At 39.3% G+C, this 15942-nt stretch overlaps 1 protein-coding gene across 2 annotated transcripts in view; it reads left to right on the forward strand.

Moving 5' to 3' along the window:
• ANO9 (anoctamin 9) overlaps window positions 1-14323 on the forward strand; it is a 37937-nt gene extending 23614 nt beyond the window's left edge. For both annotated transcript variants that reach the window (XM_053395916.1, XM_053395928.1), the window contains 12 exons: window positions 204-368; window positions 463-499; window positions 681-792; window positions 1530-1587; window positions 2243-2340; window positions 4165-4328; window positions 4998-5150; window positions 6921-7068; window positions 9201-9317; window positions 10692-10785; window positions 11766-11878; window positions 13287-14323. In XM_053395916.1, the coding sequence (XP_053251891.1) occupies window positions 204-368; window positions 463-499; window positions 681-792; window positions 1530-1587; window positions 2243-2340; window positions 4165-4328; window positions 4998-5150; window positions 6921-7068; window positions 9201-9317; window positions 10692-10785; window positions 11766-11878; window positions 13287-13314 (1287 nt within the window). In that variant the 3' untranslated portion in view covers window positions 13315-14323. The remainder of the gene's footprint in view (window positions 1-203; window positions 369-462; window positions 500-680; window positions 793-1529; window positions 1588-2242; window positions 2341-4164; window positions 4329-4997; window positions 5151-6920; window positions 7069-9200; window positions 9318-10691; window positions 10786-11765; window positions 11879-13286) is intronic.
• Window positions 14324-15942: the final 1619 nt, after the last annotated feature.

Genomic DNA, 15942 nt, shown 5'->3' on the forward strand with positions numbered 1-15942 from the left:
TATTGCACTTTACAACACACTTAAAACGTTTTATTTGCAGCAGCTTAGCTGAGTCTAAAGATTCAGGAGCTGGCAATGGCAATCGTTTTGATGCCATGTGATCCTGCCTGCCCTAGAGCAGTGGGGGCGTTAACCTGTTCTTTACTGCCTCCTGCACAGCCCCAGCTGCTTTATAATTCTAACAATACATTCTTGCCTTTTAGATCTGCGTGATTATTGGTATTGCCCATGCACTTGTCATCTATAGGGTCGTGGTGACAGTCATCTTTACTCAGTCTGACTCAGAATTTTTCCGAGAACGAGCCAGTACCATGGCAGTGATGACAGGGGCTGTGTTGCATTATTTAACTATCATCATAATGAGCAAGGTATGGAGTAAACATAGTGATATTTTCCAGCAATCTGTCTTGCAGTTGTATTCTGGTGTATCATATTGCTTTGTTTGCCTCTTGTCTGTTGTAGGTGAACAGACATGTAGCGCTGTACCTCTGCGATATGGGTAAGAAAATATCCATGCTATTTACATTATTTCATCTATATGAAATTTGTTCGATAAGTAAAAGATCGCCCTATCATGAATGCATTTTGTGACTTGGTGCATAGAATAAGGCATACATAAAAATAAGTATGGGAATGCCAGGTGCCACAGCTAAATTTGGTGTCCATGATCTTATTTCCAGAGAAGCCAAGAACATTCACTGAGCGTGAGAAAAACTTCACCATCAAACTCTTTACCTTCCAGTTCTTCACCCACTTCTCTTCTGTGATCTACGTTGCTTTCTTCCTTGGGAGGTAAACGCAAATAGCAAAGAATGGAGAGTTCAGTGTATCCCACTGGTGAGGGTGTTAATTTTGGATCAGGTGACTTGGATTTGAATTAAATCTTTACCACTTTCTTCCTGCTTCAGATGTGCAGCTATAACATTGGAACAATGGTGGCTTTCTTCCCATAGTTTGTGTGAGGGCTAATAGGGCATTTTATTTATTTTAAAATTCCTATATGAATTATGCTGCAAGAAGGGGGATACAGAGGCAATGCGTTAGTCCTGCATTTTTTGCTTGCTGTAGTGCATCTCTGACAAAACAGAAGGCCTCCCGGTTAGCGGTTCACACCCAATTCATGTAGGTTTAAATGCCGCAGCTCAAGTAAGAAGCATTAAATGGTCTATGAAACAGGCCCAAAAATACGCAGAATTCTTCCAGAGGAATATCTCCGAACCCCCTATTGTTTCAGTGGCAGAGTTGTCTGAACCAAATAGGATATTGGAGTGGTTCTCCCACCTCTCTGTAGATTTAACTAGCTTCTTTACGATGCCGACTCTGTGTTCTAAAAACAGAGTGTTATCCGTAACTCTAACAGCCACCCTTGCTCTCTGTAATTCTTACTACTTTAGTTTCTGTTGGTTGAGATGCTGCTTTTTAGCTCTACTGCATCTTCATTACTCATTGTGACTATTATCTTCCAAACTGTGTGGTTATCAAAACTATAAATAGCAACTGACTGTATCTCAATTGTACTTTCTTGTTAGGATTAATGGTCGTCCAGGGGACTATGTACGTGTAGGCGGCAAGTGGAGACTGGAAGAAGTAAGTTCCTTTGTTGCAATGATGTCTTCCCCTACCTCCCCACCTGGTGTCCTGTTCATTAAAATAATTGCCCAGGTCTTCTCTTTCATCTTCCCCAAATATTTTCTAATCCATCTTCCTAGGAATCCCCAGGTTGAAGACAGTTTAAAAATATAATGACTAATAAGTTTGTGGGGCATTAATATATTCAGTGCAAGCAGACCACCATTCTGGTTCTCATAGCTCACACTTACTTCATTCTGTTTGCATCCAGAGATTCCTATACTATACAAATTTATTATTATTATTATTTTATTTATTGCCTGTCCTTTGCCCCAAAGTCCCAGGGCAAGTTACAATCATTTAAAATACAACCTCAAAAACAGTTTTTAAAAGTCTTATCATTACAAAAAAATACATCCAAAAAAATGGTAGCAAGCATGTGTGAGCTCAATATACATATAGAGAGGTATGAATCTGAGATACATGAAATGAATAGTGGAAATTCCCTAGAGCTTTGCATTACTGTTGATGCATTGCATCACATTACAATGATGCAGGCATGCAGCCTTTCCTGGCAGTTCCTCTGTGAGAATTTTTAAAATGCAAGTACCTAAAAATGACTTTGGAATCAGTGACCTTCAAATGCAAACCATCTTTCTCTTGTTCCTTCCAGTGCCACCCCAGCGGCTGCCTTGTAGATCTCTTCATCCAGATGGCCGTAATCATGACATTAAAGCAAACACTGAGTAACTTTGTGGAGTTCATGTTGCCGTAAGTCAGCATAGTTAGCATGATCTGGTCCTTGGGGTTAGATCCAGGACCTCTTTTCCCCTGGAGCATCGCAGACTGTCACAGCCGGAGTGAGAATATAGCATGGGGTTGGCTTGTGTGCCAGTATAACAATTCCTTTTGTGGGAAATATTTGGCGAATTGTGTTTCACCCTTGTGGAAAGGCAGAGCTTGTTGCACTTGGGACAAGGTAGCAGTTCTGTTTCTTCAGATCAGGTTGGCTAATGGCTTGGTGTGTTGGGAATTCTGTTCTCTGGCAAGATGTGGCCTGGCTTTTGTCTGAATCATCTAATTTAGGACAGGGAAATGGTGAAGAATCCTTTTCAGTCCAAAGATCACATTCTCTTACGGACAATCTTTAGGGGGCCACATGCAAGGAGTGTGAAGGGGCTATAGAAGCAAAAGTGGTAGAGCAGCGGATGTGACTCTTGAGTGGAATATAACCTGCTGTGCGATGCTAAGAGTCACAGGTTTCTACACCCACCTACATAAGCACTTAAAGCGGGTGTGGAGCAGGACTAGAGAAGGGTGTGACCTGTATGTGGCTTGGGGAGAGGCCTAAGAGGCCATATCGGCACAATACATTTAAAACTGTTTCATACCACTTTATTTTTTTATTTATACTTTTCAGGTTTATACATTTCACTGATTTTACAATCATTTTGACATTTCAAAGCTTGACTTCCTTCCCCCTCTTTCTGCAGTTCCTTAAATTTATTTTTAATATCTTCTGCATATTTGCTCATTTATTCATCTTCTTTAAATATATACTCTTATGAAAATGCAGGTTATTATAATAATCCTGCTAATGTTCTTATTTGTTTACAATTTATCTGTAAATATTCAATAAACCATTCCCATTCTTTTATTAAAAGTTTGTTATCTTGATTTCTTATTCTTCCGTTAAGTTTCGCCATTTCTGCATATTCCATAAGTTTTTGTATCCATTCTTCCTTTGCTGGAACGTCTGCTTATTTCCATTTTGGGGCAAGTAACATTCTTGCCGCTGTAGTGGCATACATGAATAAGTTTCTATACAGTTTAGGTAGTTCTGTCCCTATAATTCCCAAAAGAAAGGCTTCTGTTGTTTTTTTTACAAACATTATTTTAAACATCCTTTTCATTTCATTATATATCATTTCCCAGTAAGCTTCAACCTTACTACAAGACCACCACATACAATCATACGATAAAAAGAACCTTTCTTTTTACATTTCCAACACTTATTTAATTTAGATTTATACATTTTTGCCAATTTAATCGGTGTTAGATACCATCGGTATATCATTTTCATATAATTTTCTCTTAGACCATGTTTCATACCACTTTAAACAGTCATGTCTTCCCCCAAAGAATCCTGGGAAGTGTAGTTTAAGGATGCTAAGAGTTGTTAAGAGATTCTTATCCCCTTCAAAGAGCTACAATTTCCAGAACTGCTTAACAATCAGTCCCTCTTCCCAGGGAACTATGCTTACCATGCTGGAAACTGGAATTTTTCACTCAGTCATGTACTTAGGGGAATTAAGAAGTAGGAACAGGATATAGGACCAGAGTAAGGCAGGGTGGAGTGTGGCCAAGACTCGCCTATGAAGACTTGGGGAATATTTACATATGCAACATTGTTTGTTGCACTGACTTTGGGCAATATGTACCAATAAGTTGAAGACCCAGGGCAGTTTGCCTCTTGTTATAAAGGGAGCTCCAGCATGGACTACATTATTGTCCTCTTATAGGTCTTTGACAGCTTGCAGGTCTTGTACTTAGAAACTTGTTTTATCTCGCTTACACTTGTGTTTACCCCTGCAGCTGGATACGCTACAAGTACAAACTGCTGTTCAGAAATCCCAAAAGCAACAACAGGGTTCATATGGAGGAGAGTGCTCGGGACCCATGCAAGGAGGAATGGCTGTGGAACTATAACCTTAATGAAGTCAATGTCTTCAGTTTGTTTGATGAATTTCTGGAGATGAGTAAGTGAAATTCAACTGAAAGGTTTGGGTAAGGGTGAAATGCTAGACTAAATTGGGACAGGACTCAACATTCTGTCATTGGCACTCCCATTACATTAGTCAGCTAACTAGGTATTTGACCAAACTAGATTGGTTGATGGTTTTCAAAGAGACTGAAGTGGAGTGTTATAACAATGGTTGTACAGTCATTTTTTTCCTTTCCCTCTATTGCCTTGGGTCAATAGAGGTTTCTGAAATCTTTGAATATATGATAGCTTGGATGTATGTGCACAAAAAATAAACACTGCTTCTATCAATACTTCACCTTACTGAAAAATGTATATGCTTGTTCTATCTAGATTGGAAAGAGAATGTTAGGGTCTGCAACAGGACTCTGTTTCCTCTATGCAATTAAAAACAAACACTGAAAAATTCCTCACACTGGCCTATTAGCATCTTTCATATATTCTATTCACTTTTGCTGATTTGAGTAGTTTTTCTTAGCTTTTTAAGATACTTAGGACACCCAATTCTTGCTGTTCTGAAATTTCCATTTCCTTAAATCTCTCTTAACTGCTTATATTGTTTTAGAAGCTATGTGCAAACTCTGGCCCAGCAAATGTAATAATGACTTAAACATTCTCCTTTTGTTTGCTGCCTCTTTTCAGTGTTCTCTTTTTAAATCCTCAGTGATCCAGTACAGCTTCACCACTATTTTTGTGGCTGCCTTTCCCCTTGCTCCACTCCTGGCCTTTATCAACAATCTCATCGAAATTCGTCTAGATGCTATCAAGATGGTGAGGCTGCAGAGGCGTATGGTTCCGAGGACAGCAAATGATATTGGTAAGCTGAGGATTAAGGAGAGGAGCTTCTACTTCAGACCTCTGAGGAGAGGCTTTCATTTTACCCCAATATTATTAGTGGTCATACTTAACTCTTTTCAAAGTGGTAGATTACTTAGGGAAGGAGCTGAATTAAGAGCTTACTCGGCCGGGGGGGGGGGGGGAGGAGGAAAGAGTATGTACAGGTTTCCGGGGCACTGGGATAGATGAAGTGCATTCTGCCACTCAAGCTATACTTGGACCACAAAACTCTAGGGGGAAGAAGATGTTAAGAAACCGTCACTGTGGGTCAGTGTAGCTTGTACAGAAACCTGTGACAGAAATGTAGAGGAGGCAGTTTCTATAGGAGTTCTGTGAGTTGCTGGATTCTACAGTCAATGAAAATGGGGAAAGGAGCCAAGGAGAGAAGCCCAGTGTAAGGGACTCTGGGGCTTGAATTGGAAATTTTAGAGCCTGGGGCTGGAACCTAACCTACTGAGCTACCATTTTAATTTAATTTAATTTAATTTAATTCATTTTGTTTATGAATCGCTTTCTATGATCTAGTCCAAAGTGATTTAATAATTAAAAGAACAGAAAAAATACATGTTGGATCTAGACTGGGACAAAAATCTTCACTTAAGAGACTTGTTGAAAAAAGGACATCTTCAATAGGGGCCAAAAAGCAAGAGAGATTATACTTGTCTAATACATAATGGTAAGAGTTCCAAAGGTTAGGTGCCTCCACACTAAAGGCCCAATTTCTATGTTGTATGGAACAGACCTCCTGATGAGATGATACTTACAGCAGGCCCTCTCCTACAGAGTGCAGCCATCAGTTGAGTATAAAATGGGTGTGACAGTCTTCTAGGTATCCCGCTCCCATGCCATATAGGGTTTTATATACCTGTACCAGAACCTTGAATGTAGCAAATTGAAAAGCAATGCAGTTTTTTCAGCAGTGGACTAACATGGTGGTAGTATTCTGTTCCAATGAGCAATTGAGCTGCTGCATTTTTGCAGTGGTTCCAGCTAAGGATGTCAGGAAATCCCAACAAAAAACCAGAAATGGAAATATATCAATCTAGCAAATCACACTCTTTTTGTTTTCAGTTCAGAAATGATACATACGGTAATTGATTACCCTTCTCCCCCTGTCCATTTAAATTCTGTTTCCTTTCCATTGAAATGAATGGTATGGAAATAATTACATCACTGATTATGGTAAATTTATAACTTGTGTAACTTTTGTAAATAATTATATAAATTACGTTAAATTACGGACAGCAAGATGAATAACATAGTATTTGGAGAAACTGAACTGCAGTGGAATGGAAATGGTGCTCATTGTGATGAAGACAAGTTGGAACAGAAACCGTTGCCTTCTTGTATTCCTAGCTGCAGCTTCTGGGCCTGCCTCAGGGGCAGCCCCACTTAGAGTGCATTGCAGAAATTCACTCTGGAACTTACAAGCAAATGGATGGCAATGGTCAGGTTATCCTGGGCCAGAAATGGCCCTAACTGTCTTACCAGCCAAAGCTGATGAAAAGCACTCCTAGCCACTGACATTACCTAGGCCTCTCCTGACAGAGAAGAATTCAGGAACAACCCCAGACTACAAATCTGCTCCTTCAGGGGGGAAACGGCCCTGTCCAAAGCAAGAAGTTGACCAATCCTCTGGACAAAGTTATAAGATTGTTAGATTGTGTAGAGGAGGGAGGGTTAATTAAAGTTGAGGAAAATGCCATCTGCTTGAGGGAATGTGTTTCTCTTATTTTCTCCCCTGTTGCAGGTACCTGGTTGCTGATTCTGGAGGCAATTGGTATTTTAGCTGTCATTGGCAATGGTATGGTAATTGCCATCACCTCAGACTTCATCCCAATGCAGGTGTACAAATACACATCTAGCCCCTGCATACAGAAGAATTACACAGGCAAAGAGTGAGTGTCATTTGAGTCCTTTTGGTAGCTTTCAAGTATAGCATATAGTCAGTCAGTTTCTTCAAGTATAGCATATAGTCAGTTAGTCAGTTTCTTCTTGTATGTACACTTGTTATACGTGACAGATGCTAAACAGCAAAGTTTGCTAAGGCTAGCAGGATAAGAGATACTGAATATGACCATGTCTTGAGAACAATTTTTTCACTATGGGGTTACTTCAGAGATTAATTTATTGTTATGGAACACAAGCAAATTCTGTTGCTAAAGGTCTTTGTGTACAAGACCATTCATAAAGTATGTGATGCATTGTTGTGGAGGGAGAAAAGGGTGGGAAAGTTAAGGCAGAGGAGGAATTTAGTTTTGGACAAAAAGAGGCAAAGTGTGATAAGCAGGGAGGAGGCAATTTTAAAAGTGTAACATATATTATGAATACTGTGCGTGAGAAAGAGAAAATCAATATATTTCATTCTGTTTCTTGAATCCTCCCTACAGAAAAATAGAAGACTATTCAATTATAGGCTGTGTAAATTAATCCTCCTTTCTTTGGCTCATTTTAAAATGCGATTTTACTCAGAATTCTGGATACAGTATCCATTGAGGAAGAAAGTTTCATTAATTAGTTTCATCTTGCTGCCTGTGAGTATCTAATGTAAGATGGCATCAAGGTCACTGTGACTGTTCAGAAATTAACCGAATGGCTGCATGGTCAACCAGCACGTACACCCTCTAGTGCTGAGAAGTATGCTCCTTGGCTAAGCAGTATCTGCTGCTCTGTATACAGGGGTTTTTTTGTATAAAAATTGTTTTTTAATTTTGGCACCCCATTTTGATGGAGTTCATGGATTGCAACATCCACATGTGTCTGGATGCAGCTTGCTGGTCCAATGGGGTCCATGACTCCAATGGTTGGTATTAGGGTGAGGCAAGCTAGCTCTGTTGTTTTCTGTTCTGTGCTTGAATTCCCAAATGTGTACTTACACTGTTAGGCTTTTTCTTAATTGTCCTTTTTTATTGGAAATGGATTCTTATGTGTGTGCTTATAACCTCCTTAATAAAGCTTTGTGTTTATCCTGGTGTACCTTATTGGAGTAAGCTTGGCTCTAAATCTGGTACTTGGCTGCTTGGTACTATACTACTGAGCAATTTGTGGGCTTGGGGCTCAAAAGTCGAAAAGTGGACTTTCTGCCTCTTGTTTTTGTGAATCCCAAGGATGTCCGTCCAGAAACCCCCTGAGTTTTTCCTGGCTTGGGTTGGGGTATTAACAGGGGCTCTGGCAATACTACGTGGCAGGACAGTTTTTTACCCTGGTGATTCAACATCCTGTTGCAACTCAGGATGTTTGTACACAGGCGTTGTTGGGGGATTACCGTATTTTTTGCACCATAACACTCACTTTTTTCCTCCTAAAAAGTAAGGGGAAATGTCTGTGCATGTTATGGAGGGAATGCCTACGGGTGGCATGCCTACGGATTTTCCTCCTCTAAAAACTATGTGCGTGTTATGGTCAGGTGCGTGTTATAGAGCGAAAAATACGGTAAGTATCCATCTTCCCTGCCTTATCCCCCCTTCTTTCTTTACAGGCTGCATAAATGTTTAGACTCCTTTTATTGGATCATAATTGAATGCATTGTGGGCAGAAAGTATTGCACTGAAGAAGAGTACCCTCCTCCATTAGAACATCTAAGAATCCAATGTCTTAAAAGAGCTTTGTAGCTTTTTTTGTAGGGATAGGTACTGAATAAATATTTTATTTTTATAAAATGAAGCTCTTCCAATAGGCACCAAATCAAAATTAGACATTTTCACAAGTAAATGGAAATGTTAACAAAATAGTTAAGGTACATAAACAAAGCACCAACTTCTCAATTTATTACTTAATATGTAAAATTTAGCACTAAGAATACAAATATTCTCCATATTTACATTTACTAGTCAAACAAAATTTGCTAAAATATATACAAATAAATAAATTCTAACAAGTTGAATAGCAAAAGGCCCAGCAACCAAAGATTTCAAGCAATTGCTGACATTTTGTTATATTATTTTCCTGCCAAAGTCTTTTAAGCTGCACAATTTAACTGGGACCCTACTGCACCCCATCTGATTGTCACTTTTTTTGTTGTTGCCCATAGTTGTTTGGCAGGTTACGTCAACTACAGTCTTTCGGTGTTCAACGTCCAGGACTTTGCGAACCATGAGAATCTGCCAGAACGTAAAGATCCCATGGGGAATGTGATAACGCACTGCAGGTACTGGCAAATGTATGGTGATGTTTCCATGCCCTCAGCTTAAGCAATGAAACTTCCACAGCCCAATTGTTATTGGTGCAGTCCTCCATCCCTTCAACAGAGCTTGTATTATCTGTTGGAGCTTTTGTGTGTGTGTACGAGGAGAAATTCAACCTAGCATTGGGCTACTCTGGAGATTATGTTCTTTTCCATTTGCAATCACACAAATGTGTATGTATGAAGACCAGGGGAGATGGGGGATGGAAAATCTGTTATTCTTGTAGAAGTAACTAAAGCCTTATTTTTGAATGCTGAGCGTCAACACTTTATATTGACTTATATCTGCGGAAGACAGTATTAGCCATGGATCACCTGAGGTGTGTTTGCAACAAATATTTTCCCAAGATACATAATTCTCAAAAGTGAGTGCTGTTTGAACCAAATGCTGTGTGAAGTCACAGTTTACTGATCCAATTCCAGATGTGGTTGCAGGAAAATGAATTCCACTTTAAGAGAAGAACATGGCTTGCCTGCAATATTCACTGCGGTGTCAGAGTAGACACAGCAGAAACACAGAACCTGCTAGCTGGGAAAAGCAACCTGCCAGTGCTCTACTTCTGATCCTGTCCTTTATCATTACATTGACTGGGAGGGGCTCCACTTCAAGTGACATGTTGGAGCCCTGCTTGCTGACAGACCTCATCATCATTCATATAAGTAGCAGCAAGACTTTCTTGAAGGAGGGACAGAAAGAAGGAGTGGCAAGCAGGAAAAGAAGCATTTGATTGCTTTTAACATCTCAAAGTCTTGCATGTATTGCCCAGTATTAGATGCCCTACTATCTGATAGAGAGGACAGTGCTCTCTTAGTACTAGTTTATGACTGAACTGTACTGATTATTGTTCTCCCATCTGATTTAGCTTCTGAAAACTGTACAGTACTTTTTTTAAACCTTACTTTTCTGCTTCATAACACCCCCAAAGCAGTTTACAAAAGTTAAAAACAACAAATATCAGTAAATTCCCCGTAAGAGCAAACATTGGACAAACATCCAAAGAAATAGCTGTCAGCAGTGCTTTTTTTCTAAAAAAAAAATGTTTGGGGGTACTCTCATTTTGACTCAAGAAAATCACCATTTTATAGTTCAAATCAGGAAAAATAAATACAGTAAATGGACAAAAGTACAAAGATTCACAAAATGTTTAGAGGTATGCATAACCCTGCATATCCCCAGAAAAAAAGCACTGGCTGTTAGTCTGTTGCAGCAAAGACAACCACAATCCTTCTTTGTCAAAATAAGACACTAAAAACAACACGTTTCAAACAAATAACTGGGTTTTTGTAATAGGCAATACATACTGCAGCATTTATGTGTTGCTTTTGCCCTTCCTGTAGGTACCGAGATTACAGGAACAGTGAGGACTACAGTCATACTGTTGAGTTTTGGCATATTCTTGCAGCACGCCTTTCCTTCCTTATCTTGTTTGAAGTAAGTATTTTTGTTGTAAAAGCTCTAGTAGGTTAGTTTTCAGCTGAACACAAATGTGAGTGTGAAGGAACATTTGCATTTAGGCTCCTTAAGAGTGTAACTTCATTGATCATAGCTTAGGGCAACATTTATGGAATAATCTTGGGTCATCTTCAGCCAAGTATGACTAGGGTATTCCCAACCACGCTTCTCATTCTCAAAGTAATGCACTCTGAAAAAGCTTTCATAAATGAGAAGAAATAAATATACTCTGTTCCTTTTAGAGATGATTCCCTTGCTAACAACCAGATCACATTCTGTAGGATATTGGACTTGGCAAAGCAGCAGGCAGTAGGGAATGGAGAAACTTTTTATTTTGTAGAACTGTTTAATTATTGTAGGTTTTGTGTTTCACTCTTTGTCCACAGAGCTCTGTATGTCCATGCAAATAAGGTTTCTATGTTGTTTGCCATCCAGGTACTGGACATTACAAGCCCTCTTAGCTTTGGAGATGAAATATCTCTTTCAGTGTGTTCTGAGTCCAGGAACAGAAACTCTGCCAGTTAGCGAGGGGCAACTATACATGGACTTGACTAGCTTTCCCAGGACTAAACAGAAAGTCTGTGTTGAATGATAATTGGGGCATCGCTTTATATTACCTCTGGACAAGGCCTAATAGTGGGTTTATAATTGACTGTTCAGTCCTTTCACAGTCAGTGGAGGGACTTAGATTAATGTCGATCCATGATGCTTAGTTGCCATGATGTAGTAAAACACACAAGTGTCCAAAAGAACCAATGTAAAGCAGTTAAGAACAGCAGGTTGCTTCGCTTACTGTTGGTCATTATCTAGACCAACAATTGTATTGTTGAGTTACTTTTACATGGCATAGGGACTATTGTAATCAAGCAGTATATAAATTGCTTAAATGAACAAATTAGATGGTGATTGCAGTATGTCTCCTGTAAGGAATAAAATCTGATTCTGTTGGCTCTTTGCAGCATGTGGCCCTTTGCATCAAACTGATTGCAGCCTGGTTTGTGCCTGATGTCCCCAGGGGCATTAAGAACCTGCATCTACAACAAAAACGTGAAAGGCTGTTGAAAAGACTCAGGTGTGTGTTTTATCCGAGTACGATTCTCTTGAGAGGCAAACAATGGACAATAAAGCTACAGGGAGCAGGCTCTTGAACTGTGGTGTTGTTTGGGGAGGGGGATTGTTGTTATTTATATATTTTTGGTATATTTATTTTCAGATCTTATTGTGATTTATATGGAAATTGTTCAGTTTGGTTGTGTACTTTTTGATGCATTTTATTTATTGTTTATAACTACTTTTTATGTTTGTAATGTAAATAATTTCATGCTGAAAGCCACCTTTAGCATGATTTTAACTATGGAAAGGCAGCATACAAATAAAATGATGATGCCTGGAATAGTCCCAAGTGGATAGCACTACAGCAGATGTTACGGCAGCAGAGATTAATTTTACTTGCTTTTTTGTTGTTGTACCGTCATCTTTTAAATTTAGTTTAAGCCTGTATGCACTTCCAAGTTGAGCCCTATTGGGGCATTGATTTACAATGGGGATGGAGAAAAAAAGCCACAGAACTCTGATTCCACAATGGACTAATCTGATCAGAGCAGATCATGACCTGTATTAGATCAATAGGTTACTTTAGAACCCACAGTCCTGCAGAACCCAGTACTGAGCCAAGGGCTCCAAGGCTGGCTTCCTCTGTTCATTTCATATGGTTCCCTCCATCCCTTTGTAAAAGTTTCAGAAGTAGTCTTTCAGCCATTCAGAGTCTGGAATGGCCAGTACCGTGGGTCTTCTTCAACAGAATAGGGCAAGTCTCCCTGAGAACAATGGAGCTTTTTGATGTTCCATCACTCAGAGAGGGGATGTGACTGCTGTGTTTTTTGCATCATCATCATCATCATCATCATCATCATATATGCCACCCATCTGATTGGGTTGCCCCTGCAAAAAATAGTAAAAACACAATACAACCTCAAATACTAAAAACTTCCCTTAACAGGGCTGCCTTCAGATGTCTTTTAAAAATCACATAGCTGAGAGCAAGGGAATGTTATCAAGCCCCATCACTCCCAGGGCTTCAGCTGATGCGATTCCTTTGCTTAAGACGCAAATATACCCTGCTGTATATCATGCCTACATCAGTTTGTCTCCTGGAAGTGACCTGTGGGAATATTTTTGTTCAATGTGCAAATAAATCCTTGATGTATCATTCTGTAAGGTGGTTCCATACAGCAGGTGGCAGTGAATTCTGTTTTATCCCCACAGCTGAGATGGTTTCATGCTCTCTTACATGAAATTAAATATTCTTGTATTCTCCTTTCTATTTTAAATGCTTAAATGGCATAGGAAGGACCCTCATTGGCTTCCCTTCCAGGTATTAGTTAAGCCCACACCTCTTTAGCTTTGCCATTTTTCCCCTTGCAATTAAAATGCTGCATCTTCCAACTGAAATTGAGAATAGTTGTTTCTATATATTTTAGAAGAATGGATGACTCCACAGAAGTATAGTGAAACATCATATGAGAGTGCTGGGATCAAGAGAAGAAATCCTCAAGCCAAGCATCTAGAAGAATGGTGCTGTAGGCTTTGAAGATGTCAGCTGAACTCTGCAGGCGTCGCTTGATCTTTTCCTTACTGCTCTTGGATTTTACCTCTTCACTGAAAGGAAACAGTGCCATTGCTTTGCATGGTAAGATTGTTTTGAATATTCAAGTGTTCCTAGGAGACTACAGGGTAGGAACAATGTCGCATGTCAGAGCATGAGGCAGAAGTAAGCAGGAGCGTTTGCACTGTCAATAAAATAACTCTATTGCTATAAAGTTAAAATAATCTTGGTTACACCAAAACTTCCATGCTCTGCTGCCACCACTCATAACAGATTTGACACTTAACGCCCATGAAACTCTCACAGCTGTCTCAGACTCACAGTATAAACCAACATGAAATCTCTTAACTCTCATGGCTCATAGGAATATATATTAATATCTTTTCATTTCCTTCATTACCTTGATGGTGCTCTTTGAGTGGAAAGAAATATATTGTTTGTATAACATATATTTCCTTTGTATAATTGAACAGCACATGTGCAAAGTTATTTTTATAGGGGCTTTTTTGTTTGTTTGTTTGCATCAAAGCCTCCAAACTGCTGTTTAAAGTTCAAGATAACTGATATTTTGAAGATTCCATAATTTCTCTATCTGCTGACATCCTTTTAGAGATTACCCCCTTTAGCTTTTTAATGGTACACCATTTGATAAAAGTTTCTTTTGTGCTGGTTTATAAAAAGGGACCCAGTTAACTGTCTACCTCATAAAGCTGATGGGAAGTTTAATTCAGTTCTGAAAAGCACTTTAAAGCCTTTACCTATATTGTAAACACTCTTGATTCTATCATTCCATCGAGCCACTAGGATAGTTGCCCTCACTGAAACTATGAATGAAACCCCTCAAAGGTGGCAATGTTTGTATTACCTCACTCAACTTTTTTACATATAAGTTGGGGTCAGATGTACCCACACAGCGACGCGGACTTATAAAAAATATTGGGGGGGCCCGGGAAAGCTCATGAATAATAAATAAGCTCATGAATATGCAAATAAAGTGGCGCCGCCTCCTCGTGAGCGAATAGGGGAGAGCGTGCTGCGCCTATTAATCAGCTCCAAAGGAAATTGGGTGGAGCTTTTGCTCGGGAGGGAGGGCAGGAGGCATGCAGCCCGCCCCCCCTGTGCATTTTGGGCTGGGGGAGGGGCGGCGATGGCGCTCTGCTGGAGGGGCGCCGGAGATTATTGGGGGGGCGGAGCCCCCCCAAACGAATTTTTGAGGGGGCTCGGGCCCCCTCAAGCCCCATGGAGTCGGCGCCTATGTACCCACACATAAACTTCACAAGAATAGGTATTTTTTTCCTTGGATTCTTAATTCATGATACTGTTAGAACCCAGTTTCTGACCAATCCAAAAAAGTGTGTGCATTTACAAAGATTATATACAGTAGTTCCTTTATTAATTCACTCATCCTAAAGAGGCCAGCTGTTCATAGAACTGTGTATATACATCATTCTCGGACACAGCAGAACACTGGGCTTCGGTTAGCAGTTTCAGCCTGTTGCATCAGAGCCACATGTGTTAGAAAAGCTGCTCTTGATGAAATTTACTTTTACTTTTCTGCATAAGCACTAAAGGCACAAAGGCTGTGCTTCATTGGACAATTATGTATTCTACAAAAACTGTTTTGTTTCATACCCCTTGTGCCTTCTTTCCAATCAAGTATCTAATAATACACAGAAATAAAGCACAATTTTAAAAAATCCTGATCCAAAAAATGTTAAGGCTTCAGGATGTCTTTTAGATGTAAGTTCAAATGACTTGTGTCCCTTCACCTTTTATTATAATGGATTAGGTAGAACTGCTGAATTAATGTTGATATTCATATGTAACTTATCAACTTGACATTTGGATTCTCTTTTGTTCTTGCTTGCAAATGTTACATCTTACATGTATTGTTAAGTTACTTGTATTGGAACTAAATCATAGCACTGAGAATGTAAAGATGTAACATGCTAAAGGGCACTTCTATCCTGTTTTTATCCTCAGCAAAATCCTTTGTGGATGTCAATGATTGCAGTTATGCTCTCTTGCTCCTGAAGTCGTTTTTGCAATTCGTACTTTTGACTGAAAAGATCATGCAAAGTTAAAATTCCTATTATGTACCTAATACCTATATTTTTCCTCTCCCCCCCCTTTTTCTGACAAATTCTAAATTTAATTGCAAGTTAAGCTTCAGCAGCAATCACATGTTCATTCCTTGAAAGCCAATGGGACTTGGATTTGAGCTGAAACATATCTGTTTGAGAAGCTCTATAATGCTGTAATTCTGGAAGCATCTTGCTCAGGGAAGTGCCTTTAAAATTGCGCCTTATAGCAATATGAAGCTTTGGCTCTCGATTACTTTAACACAAATCCTTACATATTGAATTAGGGAACTTAATTCAATTTGTAATTCCTTAGGCTTTCTATTCTCGTGTCATACTGTTTAAAGTTGTACTTTTAAAGAAAACACAGTTACTATGAAATACTGTGCAATGTGTAATTTTTATTAAATGAAATTTTATACAATAAACTTTTTAAAACTTTTAAGTGTA

This window comes from Podarcis raffonei, chromosome 1 (assembly GCF_027172205.1).
Source record: "Podarcis raffonei isolate rPodRaf1 chromosome 1, rPodRaf1.pri, whole genome shotgun sequence".
Taxonomy (NCBI): Eukaryota; Metazoa; Chordata; class Lepidosauria; order Squamata; family Lacertidae; genus Podarcis; species Podarcis raffonei.